The sequence below is a fragment of the Eublepharis macularius genome, chromosome 12 (assembly GCF_028583425.1).
Source record: "Eublepharis macularius isolate TG4126 chromosome 12, MPM_Emac_v1.0, whole genome shotgun sequence".
Lineage (NCBI taxonomy): Eukaryota > Metazoa > Chordata > Lepidosauria > Squamata > Eublepharidae > Eublepharis > Eublepharis macularius.
The window spans coordinates 42253203-42269294 of NC_072801.1; the positions used below are offsets into that span (position 1 = coordinate 42253203).

Consider the following 16092-nt stretch of genomic DNA (forward strand, 5'->3'; position numbering starts at 1 on the left):
TCAAACCCAGAGGTGGCCAGGGGCAAAGCAAAGTGACTGCCCCAAGCCACAGATTCAGGCTGCTGCTTGGGGCAGCAGAGTTAGAAGCAGATGGATCTGATTCATGAGGCACACAGCAAGGGGGAGGGGGCTTCTGCATAAGTGCCATTGAAATAGCACTGCTTTCCAATAGGGTTTGTGCAAAAGCTTCTTGCTGTGCTTGTGTCCCCTGTGTTAAGTGATGTAACTGTGAAGGGATGTCCTGTGGACTTCGGGCAGCGCTTATCCATTTTAAAGAGTGCTACATTGGAAAACTTCAATGGATTGTGTCCTCTTGAGAATGCATGTGTGCGTGCACGTGGATGCCATCTGGGTTTTCCAGCTCTTGGTCCATCTCTAACCCATGTGTTTGGCAATGTCTTGTGCTGTGGTCTTTGCGATCCTAGGGCTGTCCTGTTCTGGCTTCTCTGCCTCTGCATGGGTGCCTGTGGATATGAAAGTGGGGCTGTTCTCCTTCCACCCAACGGTCAGCGTTACCCTTCTTGGTCCAAGTACTAAAGGAGGGTTGGGGTGTTACAAGTGAGTCCTCTGCCCAAAAAAGTCATAGAAGAAACTTGGTGTTGCTATAGTGCTGGTCAGAATTTAATCTTACAGTTATTCTTAGTGTAAGGCATTACACTGCAACATGTTTAAAACTCTAGCTAGGGCATATTCCGATCCAAAAAAATACCTGTTTCAATGGATGTTGGCACTTTTAGTACAGGAAAATGGACAGCAACTGCATACTGCTGTAGTGCAACACCCCCACCCCAATCATTAATGTACTGTTTATTGTGTTAACTTGTAAAGCTGATGTCTGTTTCTGCTGTCCTACAAAACGGAAGCAATGAGGGGAGTAAACAGCTGGTACTATTAAACTATTGATTTCCCTTAATGGCTTACCCTGTGTGTTGACATTGTGGTTGATGGGCCTTCTGAAGATGCACAGTGGGCTTCCCCACCACATACCCAACCTGGATACAGCTTGGTGACATGTTCCTATCCCTTGTCATAGATCCAGAGGAGTTAGCTGTGTTAGTCTGTAGTAGCAAAACAGAAAAGAGTCCAGTAGCACCTTTAAGACTAACCAACTTTACTGTACCATAAGCTTTCGAGAACCACAGTTCTCTTTGTCAGATGCATCTGTTTTGTTCCTATCTCTGAGAGTTTGGGATCAGCCTGAGTTGGGCATTGCAAGAACACCTGCCCAGCTGATAACAGTCATGACAGGTAGCTTGTGAGTTACCTGTTGGAGAACCCTGCCCTAGGCCTTTCTCAGCTATAGTGATTACATTGAAAAAGGAAACAAAATTCTGAAATTGAAGTCCCCAGTTGTATGCTGCAGCACATACACAAAAGCCACTGGACTTTTTGGACATTTTCCTTTAACTGAACTAACACTACCCTTTTGCACCCATACCTTAGAGATCACCCCCCCATTTACACTTCTCAGATCTGTTTTCCATGTTTTAATTTTGGGGCATGATACAACTCTAGAACTATATAGCCATTTGGCTTAGCTCTGGGAGTGTTTCCAAGTACCACATACAAAACAGTCACAGCTAGAAGAGGTGATTAGTTCTTCTGTGGCTTTCATGCAGACATGATTTCTGAAGCTTCTGATTTTAGAAATTAAGTTGTAATTAAGTACCAGAAAACAGAACCTTTCTGTGCCCTCAAGCATTCTAGCCAGGATGGAATTATCCAATTCATAGTCTTCACTTTAACAGGTATTTTTATTTACAGAATTTGTCAGCAGGAAATGGGGCTGTAGAACGGAATGAGTACAAGAGGAATGAGGGGCATAAAAGGACAGATGTGTTAACTAGTTGGCTGAGATATTGGATCCATTAGTAGCTAGCCCTCATTAGTAGTGCAGTTCTAATGTGTATAGTAATGCATATACAGTGCCCCCTGCCCCAGTTTTGTTAATAGTTAATACAGACAGAGAAAGAAGCCCTCTTATCTTCTCCCATTCCTGGAAGAAGAGAGAGATGTAGGTAAGTCATTCATTGATTGTCCAATTGTGAAGACAGTCCAGGGTCATCTTGGGAATCGACATGTGGAAGTAGGATGGTTATGTTGAGAGAGAATGATGGAAGATCAGACAGGCCTGCTTTGGGACACACAGATGTTCCTAAGCTCATAGAAGATTGTGTTGGCATGTTTGTGTATATTATTCTCAGCGATCCATGCCCCTGAGTAGTAGGACTACTAGAGTAGTGAGCTTTCATGGCCACATGGGGACTTGAACGTTGGTTTCCCAGTTTTTTAAAATTTATGTATTTATTTTAGTTATACCCTGCCATTCACCCCAAGGGGTCCCAAACCAGCTTAGATCATTGTCTAATGTTATCCTTGTCTAATTTTATCCTTGCTCTGTAAGGTAGGTTAGGCTGAGAGTACATAACTAGCCCAAGATCACCCAGCAACTTTCCATGGCAGAGCAGGGATTTGAACCTGGGACTCTCAGATCTTAGTATGATACACTAACCAACTGAATCATGCTGGCAGTGGGTCCTAATTAGTCCTCAAAAGCTTTGAAGTAATATCTTTTTAGTCCTTTTGATCTCTTCTGGAATCATTTTCAACTAAATTTTTAAAATTAAGGTGTATATATAATTCTGGAGGTGTAGCTATGTTAGTTTGGTTCAGCAGCCCCTTAAAAACAGACAAGTAATTCTAGCACAAGCTTTCATGATTCAGAGCTTACTTCCTCAGATGTATGATATAAGTTGGTTGTGCTTTGCTTAAAAATGCTCAGGGTATTTTACAAAAAAGCAAGACAGATTGAGTAAGAATAAAATACAGATAAAACCCATGCTAAATATCCAATCAACAGCTGAACAGGGCAGAGGGGAACAACTGACCAATGCTTGGGTAAACAGCAAGATTAACTATACAATTATCATGGTGTCTATACAGAAAAGTCTCCATTTCTGGTCACTAGCCACCTTTGCATGAGAAGATGATGGCTGGAATAGCAGGCTCTCTGATGCTGATCTTGACTGACAGGTGGATTAATTAAAAATCATCTCTGCTATGATGTTTCACAAGTTCATTCCCCTGTTTATAATGAAACACATTCACAAATCAATAGGAAATTACTTTGCACAAATCCTATTGAAATGACTGTTGCAGCAGTCAGCATATTTATCCAACTCCCATTCATTTTAAGAGGGTTAAACGTACTATGCCCGAGGCTAATAAAAGTATTTATGAGTGTCTGTTTTATGTGTCGGGCAGGTACTTTTTAAAGAAATATTTCTAGGACAGCTCTCTACTGAAGACAAATTTCAGGTGAATGCAGTACCTAATTATATACAGCTAGGGTATTTGAGTGTGTGCGCGCGCGCGCGCGCACATGCGCGCGCGCACACACACACACACAGAACAAGCAACTATGGGTTAAAGTGTGGATCTAGGGTTGGGAGACCTTGATTTAAACACTATGGAGCTTACTGTGTGACCCTGGCCCTGGGTTCTTAGTGCCCTGTAGCCTGACCGATCTGACAGGGCTGCTGATAATAACATTTGTTCATTGTCGGTCTTCTGTGCAGTCCCACATGGGACTCCACATGTGCAGGCCTGCCAGCTGTGGGTTTTATAGCTTAAAAGTTCTCTAGAGGGCACCCAATGCCTCCCAGAGTGCAGGCGTGGCTGTTTTCCCACTGAAACAGCCTATTCCCGGGAGGCGTGGTGCCCCCCCCTCAGTTCCTCTTTTGCCATTGGTGCGAGAGGTTCGCAAAATCATGCATCTTCGTGCTTCTTGTCTTCTCCACCTGAAAAAGAAGAGTTACAGTGATGATGGCTGAAAAAGCCCTTTTCAAACGCTGCTTGAAATGTGGCACCAAGATGGCCAGGACCGACGGTCATTCTCTCTCTCCTCCACTTGGGCGAGGAGCACAATAGCTAGATGACATCTTGGATCCAAACTCCTTCCATCTCTCGGGAACCATGTAGCCTGTCCGACTCAGGTCAGGGCCGAAAAAAGCATCCTTTGGAGTCGAGGTCACCAGCTCGGTTGGAGCCAGCTACATCCCGGATCCGACGCCCGGAAGTCAAAAGACTTGATCTGACCTAGGGTATCGACTCCACCACTATTACAAGCACAAGAACTGAATCTGACCTCAGTACGAACCCTGTTGGAACCACCCAGGAAAAAGAAGTCAAAGACCAAATTCAGTAGCTGGGAAGCTAGCAAGCCCAAGCAGATGATGGAGTGGCACTCTTCAGATGTGGAGATCTTAGACCCACCCAGGACCCCTTCTATCATTCCTCTGAAGAGGAAGGGGAGATTCTGAGGGACAGACCTGCCCAACGGGGAGTGACCATGCCCACTCAGAGAGGTGCTGCTCCCACAGGCGCTCCCCAAGTTACTACCAACAAGTGCCTAGGCACTGCGATACTGATATCAGCGAGTCATTCCGCACATAATCTGTTTTTTCACATGGCTCTTACTTGGAATTGGTGAGGAGACCCCATTCCATCCCAAGCTCATCAATGGCTTTCCAGTTGCAAGAGCCAGATGCTGTTTATGGACGGGAGCGTAGCCCAAGTGGCCCCTCTGAACCGTCTCCTGACAGGCGAGACAGGCGAAGTGTCACCTACAGATGACTTCAAGTCCTATTTAGAGCAATTGCAGAGGATGGCCAAGACGCTGGAGATTGATATCATGTCCAACCATCCTAAACCCAAGGATATGATACTCTAGCACCTTTACTCAGGAGCCACGGAGCCACCTCCAGTGTAACATTCCCTGTCATCGAGTGGTTTGTCAAACTGATGAACTCACTATGTGAGAAACCACCTTCCAACATGCCCACAATGAAAAATGCACAGGCATTATATAAGACCAAGGACAACTCGTGCCCTTTCCTCTCAGTGCATCCTCCCCCCTCCCTAGTGACCGAGGAGATGCAATCTAGACAATGCCAAGGTTCACATTCAATGCCCTCGGATAAGGAGGGGAGGAAGCTAGATGCCATCAGGAGAAAGATATATGCATCAGCAGCATTAGGCATAAAGATCGCCAATTACACCACTGTGATGGGGGCTGTAATGATTTTAAGTAAATGGGTGCATGTGTCTTTAAATGCTTGGTTTGAGCTAGGTGAAGAGGGGGTGAGAGAAGGAAGAGTGAGTGATATGATTGGTTGATGACTGAGAGTGTGGGCAGAGTGAATGCAGTTTGAGACTGACAGGGCAGAGAGAAAAGTTGCAGTCAGAAGAAAGCAGGCTAGCTGTGTGCTGCCTGAGTATATTGAAGTATTTATGAGAGAAATATAACCTGTGTGGAACCTGAACTGAGCATGTTTGTGAAAGGACACTCAGTCAGGGAAAGAGAGGCCAGCTGTGTGCTGCCTGAGGAGTTTTAAGCATTTCTGTGAGAGAAATATTGAGTTAGAGAAAGAGGCTAACTGTGTGTGAAGCCTTAGAAGTGATCTGTGTGAATGAGTTTATAGGACATAACTTTAAGAACCAAGAACTACGTTTATGAAACCAATATGCTTCTTGACTAAATAAAAGTTTGTTTTGTTTTGTTATATCCCAGAGTAGCTGTCATTGCTATATCCCATTCCTATCCTCAGGGCCACATAGAACTACGAAGGAGCCTGACGCTTAAGCACGTTACCAAAGGGAAAATTTAAATAAAATATCTTGGAATAATATATTCCTGGTGGCAGCAAACTACCCAGAGGGTGTAAGGGAAAGATTAAAGGCAAAATCTACCCCAAAGAGAGTAAAGGTCATAACAGGGGCATACCAGATTTTCCTGTGGGGAAAGGCGGCTGCCTTTCACGAGAGATTGCTGGATGATCAGAAACCTTTGGCTAAGGGAGGAAGCCCTAGGCTTGGCAAGACATCAGATCAATGCAGGCAGAAACACAGCTGATGCTGCAACTAGAGCATTAACATCAGCTATCATACTGAGAAGGCACGTGTGGCTTTGATCCACAGCTCTACCAATGGAGACCAGAAATAAGGTGAAGGATCTCCCCTTTGAGGGCAAGTCATTGTTCTATTAGAAGACAGATGACTATCTTTTGTAGAAGCGGAAGGATTGTCAGACCGCCAAGTCCTATGGCGTCCTGCCACCAACCAACAAGGACTGGGAAGATTGCATTACAAGCAACAGCAATTCTACAGGAGCAGGCAGTACTGATAACAGCCCTATCAGAGCAACGTGTATCCTCAGAACCGTCCATACCAGACTGGACAGGGGGGCTTCACTAAGAGGAAGCAAAACCACAGATCCAGACATGGGTCTCAGTCCCAGCCTAGCAAAGATTCGCAACAACACGGTCAGAAACAATTCTGACTAGGATGGGACAGTGAGCCACCATTTGGTGACAGGCTCAGTGCTTATTATTCGGCCTGGTGTCTTATAACCAGATATACTTGAAATAATTATGTTTGGTTATAAAGTTGAATTTGATTACTTACTGTGTTTGCATCTTTCTGGTAAGCTTGATGACAACCCTCAACCGGAGTTGCTGGAGGAGCTGAAGGCTCTTGTAGTCACGGGAGCTGCCCAGCCGGTGCTCTCTAATGATGAGCAGCTAGGATTTTATTCCAAGTTATTTTTGGTAGAGAAAAAGAATGGGGGTTTCAGGCCCATATTGGACCTCAGGAACCTTAATAAGTTTATCAAATTACAGAAATTCAGGATGAACCACATTAAATGTAGTAATGACTCTACTGCCCCCCAACTCTTGGTTTGCAGTAATTTACTTAAAAGATTAGTATTTTCACATCTCAATTCATCCCTCCCACAGGAAATATTTAAGATTCCCTTGTGCAAGCAAAATATATCAATACCAGTTTCTCTCCTCTGGCCTCTCCACAGCCCCTAGTGTGTTTACTTTATGTATAGTAGTTGTTTCCCATTTGAGGACTTTGGGTTGCTCTATATATCCATATCTGGACGACTGGCTGCTTTCAGCCCTGTCGGAAGTCCTGTGTAGACAGACTGAATTGACCTTAAATACCTGTTCAGAGCTCGGCCTGATCATAAACCATAAAAAATCCAGTGTGAGCCCCACAAGAAGTCTGCAATTTATAGGTGTGGTATTGGATGCCTCTTTAAATCGGGCGCTCTTACCTAAAGAGATGGCACAAAAAATTGAGGGCATGGTCAGAATGTTCCTGAGATGCAGGTTGCAATCCATTAGGCAGATCCAGACACTGTTAGGCCTTATGGTCTCTACCACAGTGGTCATACCCCTGGCCAGGTTATGGATGAGGGAACTACGGCTGTGGTTTATATCTGTTTACTGTGCTATAGAACATCCTCAGGAGATGACGTATAATATACCCAGGTCAGTCCTCAGGAACCTTCACTGGTGGCTAGGGGACAACAATCTAATGACAGGCTTTCCATTTGGTTCAATCTGTACAGAAGTTACCATTACCACAGATGCCTCCACATCGGGGTGGGGGGCACACTGTGGAAGCCTCGCAGCCCACAGCATGTGGATGGAGGAGGAGCTCTCTCTGCACATCAGTACACTTGAGTTCAGGGCGATACGTTTTGCCTTAATCTCCTCAGAACGTACAAGTGCTAACAGACAATCGCACAGCCATGTTTTATATAAACAAACAAGGAGGAACGACATCATGCTCCTTGTGTCTAGAAGCCAGGGCTCTATGTGAGTGGGCTGTACAACACGGTGTTTACAAACAGGCGGTACATATACCAGGTGTAGAAAACACCTTTGCAGACAGACTGAGCAAAGGTCCATTGGGGACCGTTAAATCAGGCCTGTGTTCCAGGAGTGGGGCTGGCCGGAAATAAACTTATTTGCCACAAATGAAAATATGAAGGCACCACAGTTCTGCTCCGGGGGGGGGGGGGGGTCTGGAGCCAAACTTCTTAGGGAACACCTTCCAGATGACCTGAGCCTCTTTTATGCATGTCCCCCAATACCTCTAATATCAAGGATGGTGAGCAAGATGCAGACAGAAGGGACAACAGCGATAATAGTAACACCCTTCTGGCCCAGGCAGCCCTGATTCCACCGGTTATACCAAATGATGAACCAGACCTCCCACCACCTTCCCGAGGAGCCAGACCTAATTCTGTGTTGAGGGGTAAAATAGTAAAGAGTCTGGTAGCACCTTTATACAAATAAACACCATTATACAGGACAAATACCACAGAGATCCAGGGGACTTTCTCTGGAGATGTAGCAAAGCATGCACATACAGGAATACTCTTTCTGAATGCAAATGCATTGCTCATCTGAGCAAAGTGATATCTTGAAGGTTTTTTTGCAGGGAGGGAAAATTAGCTCCCTATCCTACCTTAGACTTTGTTTTACTCAGGAATGGGTTTTATTTGGGATTTGTAATGGTATGATATAGCCCGATTTCATCAGATTTTGTAAGCTCAGCAGGGTCAGTACTTGAATAGGAGACCATCAAGGAAGACTGCGGAGGAAGGCAAGGGCAAACCACCTCTGTTTCTCACTTGCCTTGAACCCTCTCGCTGGGGTTGCCATAAATCGGTTGCGACTGGATGGCACATACATAGGTTTTATTTCTCTCATAGTAATTAACTTGCAAGTAAGCATGCTTAGGATCATAAGCAAAGACAGATCTCATTCCCTTTGAATGGGACCTGCTATTTTCTTAATCTTTTTTTAAATCAAAGTAAGGATACAGAAAGAAAAAGGGGAGGGAAAAATAAGGTCAAGAGGATTTTGCAACTGTTCGCTACAATATAGCAATGAAGATTACAACCTTTATTAAATCCCATTACTATTTACTATCCCTCTATACTACACATACTTAATGCATACCTCCTCCTTCTCCACACTAAAAAATTAATGATCAAAAAGAAAGACTCATTTCATTATTACTACAATATTTCATCTTATCTCTTAATATAACTGATTACATAACTTTTAATATAACAATATAGCAATGAAGATTACAATTATCTCTACTTAGCTTTATACCAATATTTCCATATCCTACAAACTGTTTTAGCAATTATATATTCAAACATTTTCCCCCTTGTCAAACTATGACCTCTTATGAACTATGTACAATAAGTCAGTATACGATCTTACTCAAATTTGTAAGACTGCAGCATCTTATATATTCTATTCTTTATAAGCAAAATAATTTCCCCATTTCTCTTCAAATTCTCTTATTGGTCTTCTATTTATGTAACTCGTCAATTTTGCCATCACTGCATATTCTGCCATCTTGTCTTTCCAGATTTCCCTAGTTGGACATTCATCTTCTTTCCATTTGCTTGAAAATGTCTCTTGCCGCCGTCAGCAAATATCTGAATAATTCATATGATGTTTTTTCAGTTTTTTTGGTATTATTCCCAGCAGCATAGTTTTGGGGTTTCATGACGAAATTGAATTTTAAGATTTTTTGCATCTCAGCATGTCTTTCCAAAATTTCTTATGTCCACCACATATGATAAAAGAAGCCGTCTGGCTGCTTTACATTTCCAGCATGACCGTACATATTTCTTTTCCATTTTCTCAATGTCCTTTGGTGTGATGTACCATCTGAAAAACATACCAATTTTCCCTTAGTTTGAACTTTATGCCCTTTGTCCAAAGATTCTCCCACTGCTGGAATGTTATTTCTTCTCCAAAATTTTGCATCCATTTGATCATGCAAATTTTAACTTGTTCTGTTTCATATTGGAGTAAAAGTTTATACATTTGACCCAGAATGTGCTCCTTCTTCTGCGTGATTATCTACTCAAACTCAGTAAGATCTCTTAACTGTCCTCTGTAAACTTTAAGAGCTTCTTTTAATTTGGAGACCGCCTGAAAATATATCAACCATTGTATTTTTATTCCTTCATCTTGAATTTCTTGCCATGATTTTAACTTTCCTTGAGAGTTTATCATGTCTCCATAAATTATTAAGTCATTGTCTTTTCTCTGGTTTTTAACACAGAAGGCTTCAATTGGTGAAAATATTGGCGATATCAGCGGACTTATTCTCTTCCTAACGGATTCCCAAATTTGTATCAGGCTGTCTCTTATAACATGATTTCTTTGTTGTCTCCTTGTTCTTCTTGTCACCCAAAGGTAATTATGTAGCCCATCCGATAAATCCACTGCCTCTAGTCTTATTAATCTGTTCATTGGGCTTCTTATCCAATCTGTAACTCAACCTAAGTCAGCTGCTTGATAATATAACTTGATATTTGGGACCGCCAGCCCTCCTCTACTTCTTTCATCTTGTAGTACCTTGAATCTTACTCTTGGTATTTTGCCGTTCCAAATAAATTGATTTATTTGTCTCTGCCAGTCTTTCAGTGTCTTATCTTTTATGCTAATTGGTAACATTTGAAACAAAAAGTTAATTTTCGGTAAGATACTCATTTTAATTGCAGAAATTTTTCCAATCCAGGACAGCTTTAACTTGGACCATCTTTCTAAAGCTTTTTGGATTCTCCTCCCTAATGCTTCATAATTGTCTTTAAATAGTGTTTCCTTTTGTCCTGTTATATTTATGCCCAAATATTTCACTGCATTCACTGCTATCTCACATACCGATGCTTCCTGAATTCTTTCTTCCTCTTGCCTTGTTAAAAACTTGGTAATTATTTTGGTTTTTTCCCTATTAATTTTAAATCCTGAATATTTTCCAAAATTCACGAGCTGATGCATAACATATTGTATTGTCTCCTATGGGTTCAAAATTGTCAACAGCACATCATCTGCATAGCATTTCAATTTAAATTCTTCATCATCTACTTCCAAACCTTTGATTTTGGAGTCTTGCCTTAGCTTTGAAACAAAAATTTCCATTGCTAGAATGAATAGTTGTGGTGACAGCGGACATCCTTCTCTAGTGCCCTTTTCTATTTGTAATACTTCTGTTAATACTCCATTAATTAAAATCTTTGCCTTTTGCTTTGCATAAATCCTTTAAATCAAATTTTCAAACTTTTAAGCCACAGTTTAGATTTTGTATTATTTTATGTAAAAAAGATTATCAAATGCTTTTTCAGCATCTAGGAAGACAAATGCCGACTTGTGTCCTTTCCCCCCCAACTAACTCCATTGCGTCAATTACAAATTGGACGTTCTCATTCATATATCTCTTTGGCACAAAACCTGTCTGATCAGGATGTATTATGTTCGCTACGCATCTTTTAAGTCTTTCTGCCAAAATGGAGGTAAATAATTTATAGTCCACATTCAACAGCGAAATAGGTCTATACGATTGAGGTAACATTGGATCACTTCACTCTTTATAAATCAGCGATATATGTGGCTCCTGCCACATTTCAGGTAAAATCTTATCTTCACTTATTTTATTCATTTCTTTTTAAAGCAGCAGCATCAGTTCTTCAAAACATTTATAATACATAGTGGTTAGACAATCTGGGCCTGGTGCTTTACCTTTTTCATTTTTTTTATAGCTTGTGAGATCTCTCTGTGATGTTATGATTCAGCATCTCCTTGTCTTCTGGCTTAAACTTTTGAGATTAATGTATCTTTGATATAGTCTTCCATTCCTTGTTCCTATTTTCAGGCACCTCATCTTCACCTCCACTGCAGTCCTGGCTTCCAAATTCTATTTTCGTTCTCATCTGATGAAGAGAACTGTGGTTCTCAAAAGCTTATGCTAAAGTAAAGTTGGTTAGTCTTAAAGGCGCTACCGGACTCTTTACTATTTTGCTACTACAGACTAACACAGCCAACTCCTCTGTGTTGGAGTGTTTCACTATGCTGTAAACAAACTCAAACTAACTGCAGGACTTACTGAGGCTATAGGATGCTTGCCGACAGGAGTGGTGGAAGTGATTTTGAACACCAAAAGGCATTCCTATGACCTCAAATGGAGAAGATTTGCGGCCTGGGCATCAGAATGGGGAGTTGATTCATATAGTTGCCCGCTGGCCATGGTGTTAGAATTTCTTTTAGAATTAAAGAATAAAGGGCTCTCCATTTCATCAGTGAAAGCTTACCTGGCAGCCATTTCAGCTTTCTACATGCCTATTGATAAAAGAACAATGTTTTCACATTACACCTCAAAACTGTTCATGAAAGGTTTAAAGAACTTGTTTCCCCCCACAGGGAAGATAATATCCCAATGGTCGCTGCAATTAGTGTTGACCGAATTAATGTCAAAACCCTTTGAACTCCTGGCTACTTGCCACTTTACTACTACTACAATTAGTAGTGCACTAAACACACAAACATCCTATTGGGTATGTATATACACACATATGTATGTATACACACATGTATGTACAATTCAGTGCATGTAACATTTTACAGAGAAACACCTGTACAATAAAAACATTTTTGGAACATTACTAATGTTAGTGTATCATTGGACATATTACCATTCATGGTAAATGATATGTACAGTAGTATAATACGTGATACAATAAAATTATTTAATATATATTAATATTGTATATATACTACATATTGATATAAAATTATGCAACAGCTATTTAAAAAACAAAATATAAACGTTTATTGTGTTATAGGTAGTAGAGCAACATGGTGGAGTCTATGGTCCTTAATTCATTAGCAAAGCATCTGAGAGCCCCTCCCTACAGTACAAAAGCTTTTTTTGAATAATTTGGTTTTGCATTGTTTGCAGAAGGCTAGGAGAGTGGGGGTGGGGGTGGGGGTGTCTCCTGACTTCCTCAGGCAGGCAGTTCCACAGGGTAGGGGCCACAACAGAGAAAGCCCGAGTATGGGCTGCTTTTGATTTTGCCCATGTGCAGGGTGGCACCTGCGGGAGACCTTGTTCAGATGAGCAAAGCTGCCATGGAGGAGCATAGGGAGGGAAGCAGTCCCATACATATGCCAGGCCAAGGCCATGAAGAGCTTTGTATGTGATAACCAATACCTTGAACTGAGCATGGTAGCTGATAGGTAGCCAATGCAATGACTACAGAATGGAGGTGGTGTTCATGTTCCTGCTCGCTCCTGATAGCAGTTGCGCTGCAGCGTTTTGCACCAATTGGAGTCTCCTAGTTCCTTTGGATGGGAGACATATGTATAGTGCATTACAATAGTCAAGTCTTGATGTTACCATAGCATGGATCCAGGTGGCCAGGTTGAGGTAAGAAGACATCCTGAGGGGACCTGGATAGTGAGATATAGAGTTGGGTGTCATTTGCATACTGGTGACATCCAACTCCGTAGATGCAAATGAGTTCTCCTAAAGGCTTTACATAGAGGTTGAATAGCATAGGAGATAAGATTGTTCCCCGTGGAACCCTGCAAGATAGTTCCCATTCTGGAGATCTCCGACAGCAGTGTCTGTCCCATAAGAAATGATTTAAACCTGTCCAAGGCGCCGATGCCCACTTCCGTCTCTAGACGCCTCAACAGGATGGCATGGTCTACTGTGTCAAAAGCGGCAGACAGATCCAGGAGGAGCAATAAAGAGGCATGGCCTTTGTCCATATTTAATTGGAGATCATCCACTAATGCCACTAGTGCTGTTTTCATCCCATGACCTGATCTGAATCCAGATTGGAAAGGGTCTAGAGTGCAAGCATTTCTCAAAAAGATCTAGAGTTGGGCAGCTACTGCTCTCTCAATTACTTTGTCCAGAAAAGGCAGGTTAGACTGGGCAATAATTGGCCACATCATTTTTGTCAGTTTTTTTAACTGGCCTACGGCTAACTGCCTGTTTGAGCCGCAGGGAAAGATGCCCTGAGTTAGTGATTAATTTACAATAGACCTCGGTGGTTCACTTCGTGGTCCTTACTTGATTTTAACAGCCAAGATGGGTAAGGACGATAAATATTTAAGGAGGGCCTCAGAAATCATCCCCACCGAACTCAACCGGCCTTATTCCCATGTAAATGTGCAGAGAGCGCGCGTTCAAGAGACACGACACTTTTTTGTCCCAGTTTGCTAGCGGCATGACGTGCGAGGTCATGACCAATCACCACCCAGGGGAGAGCAAGGCAGGCGTTGGCCCGTTGAAAATATGAGAGGGACGGAGACAGGAAAACAAGGCGCTTCAATTCAGACCGTCTCGAAAGAAACGCGAGCGTGTTTGCGTGAGCACGCTTGGTGACGCAAGAACGTTAACGTGTCTAAAGGCGGGCCGGGGCCTGGCAGGCCTGCGCACCCCCAGTCCAGTCAGTGAATAAGGGAGGCAGAAGAGCGAATTAGCGTCCCCTCAGGGCGGCTGCGAGAGGGTGCGCTCTCTCTCGTCTCCTTCTCTTCGGCCCGGCTCGCTGTATCATCTCGCGTCACCTCGCCGCGCGCTCCCCCTTCAAGCCCTCCTCCCTTTCTCCCTTCATTCTCTTCCGCCACCACAAGGAGTTGTGTGGGGGGCAGGGGAGGGGAAGTAGTAGAGGAGAGCTGAGCCGCTTCCGCCGGGGGGGAGGGGTGGGGTCCGCCCCGCGCAGGCAGCTGAGGGAGAAGTAAAGAGCGCGAAGGGAGAGGGAGAGACCCGGCCGACCGAACGCAGGGGGGGAGAGAGAGGCAGGCGGCGGCGATTCGCGACTCCGCTCCTCTCTTTCCTCGTCCCTTTCCTCTTCCCCTTCTCCCGGTCTCGCCTCACGCCGCCGCCGCCACCACCACCATGGAGCTCATCACGATCTTGGAGAAGACGGTCTCGCCAGGTAAAAAGAGGGTGAACGGGCGGGCGGGCGGGAGGGAGGGAGGGAGGGGAAGAAGGCGGCGGTGAGGAGGCCGCTCCATGTGGAGGGCGGCTTGGAGAGAAGGGAGTCCCTGGGCGGGGGGAGCTTCGTGAAGAGGCGGATAGGCGTGCGTGCGGGGGGATAGTTTTGTTGTGGGGAATGGGAGGGGTGGGGTGGAGGGGGGGTTATTGGCGGAGACCAAAAATGAAAGCGGCCCCCCCTCTTCTCGCACACATGGAGATGGTTTGGGGTTAGTCATGGGGAGGGGAATTCTCTCCCGGTTAAACACACTTCCATTTTGCTATGGTGATTCTTTTTCACTACCACCTCCAAACGTGTGGGAATAAGGGGTACAATTGAGTGCTGCATGGTGTTCTCTTCCCTCCTCCTCGTAGGGGGACTAGGAGTAGAATTGGGGGCAATCCTGGGGGGGAGGGGGCTGCGCGCGCCTTGGTAAGAGATTCCCCCTTTAGCATGTGCAACGGCCATATCTTGGGAGGGGTCAGAGTGGTGTGGGGAAGATGAATTAATCCTCGTGTATGGCTTCCCACTAGAGTGTTCTTGGGAGGGGGAAATTGAGCGGGACGAGTTTGGGAAGGGCGAACGGAAAAGATGGATGGGGTCCTTGGAGGTGAAGGATGGCCACGGGGTTGCCTCTTAAGGCAGACAGGGTAAGGTTTGGAGGCGAATCTTCTCTCTTGCGTCCGCTGTGGGGCAGGGGTGTTGGCAGCGAGAGGGGGTGTCTTCAGTCCTCGGGGTAGGAGACGAGAGGGGGGTGGCCTATGTGGGTGGAATCTAGCAGTGGGGGGAGATAGGGTTTTTAGCTTGTAGAGGTCCCACGTGAACTGAGTATTAGGGTCTCCCATGTATAAAAAAGGAGGAGAGGGGAGGTAAATGGAGGTCAGTGATGGGGTGCTTGTTACCCTTAGGAATTAATGCACGTGGATGGAGGTGTACGTGTGTTCATTGGGGGCTGGGATTTGTCAAAGAGAGAAGATCCTGCCCGGCTTGAGTGTAGGCCCAAAACGGTCGGATGGCCAACGAGCTGTAGCTAGTTATGAGAACTGTATAGCGGTGTGTAGGGGGAAGAGGGGGAATGTCATGCTACAGCAGAAGTCGGTAGAAGTTTAGTGCATGTTTCTGACTTTAGTGCACGAGACGGGAGTCTTATTCTGTGGAAGGGGGACGCGGCGAGCAGTGATGCTTCTGAGCGCCCGGCTGCATTTGTAGGGCGAGGGGAGGGAGAGCGCCCCCCCCCCCATTCCTGCTTGTGGAAAAACGCTCCTTTTCCCTTTCAACTCGGGTGTGTGGTACAGAAAAGGATTTTCCTTTCTCCCCTCTCCCTTTCGAATATTTCTGCGTTTCTTGCAAGTGGAAAGTTAGTTTAGTTAGGAGTCATGAAGCCCCTCTGTTCAGGGAGGGGAGGCAAGCAGGCCGCCCTTTTTTATGAGGGGAATTGC

General features: G+C 44.3%; 1 protein-coding gene across 1 annotated transcript in view; it reads left to right on the forward strand.

The window, feature by feature from the left end:
• The first annotated feature begins 14371 nt into the window (after nt 1–14371).
• Nucleotides 14372–16092, forward strand: part of KPNB1 (karyopherin subunit beta 1) — a 48620-nt gene continuing 46899 nt past the window's right edge. Inside the window, exon 1 of the mRNA XM_054992793.1 lies at nt 14372–14614. Coding sequence (XP_054848768.1) covers nt 14575–14614 — 40 coding nt within the window. The 5' untranslated portion in view covers nt 14372–14574. The remainder of the gene's footprint in view (nt 14615–16092) is intronic.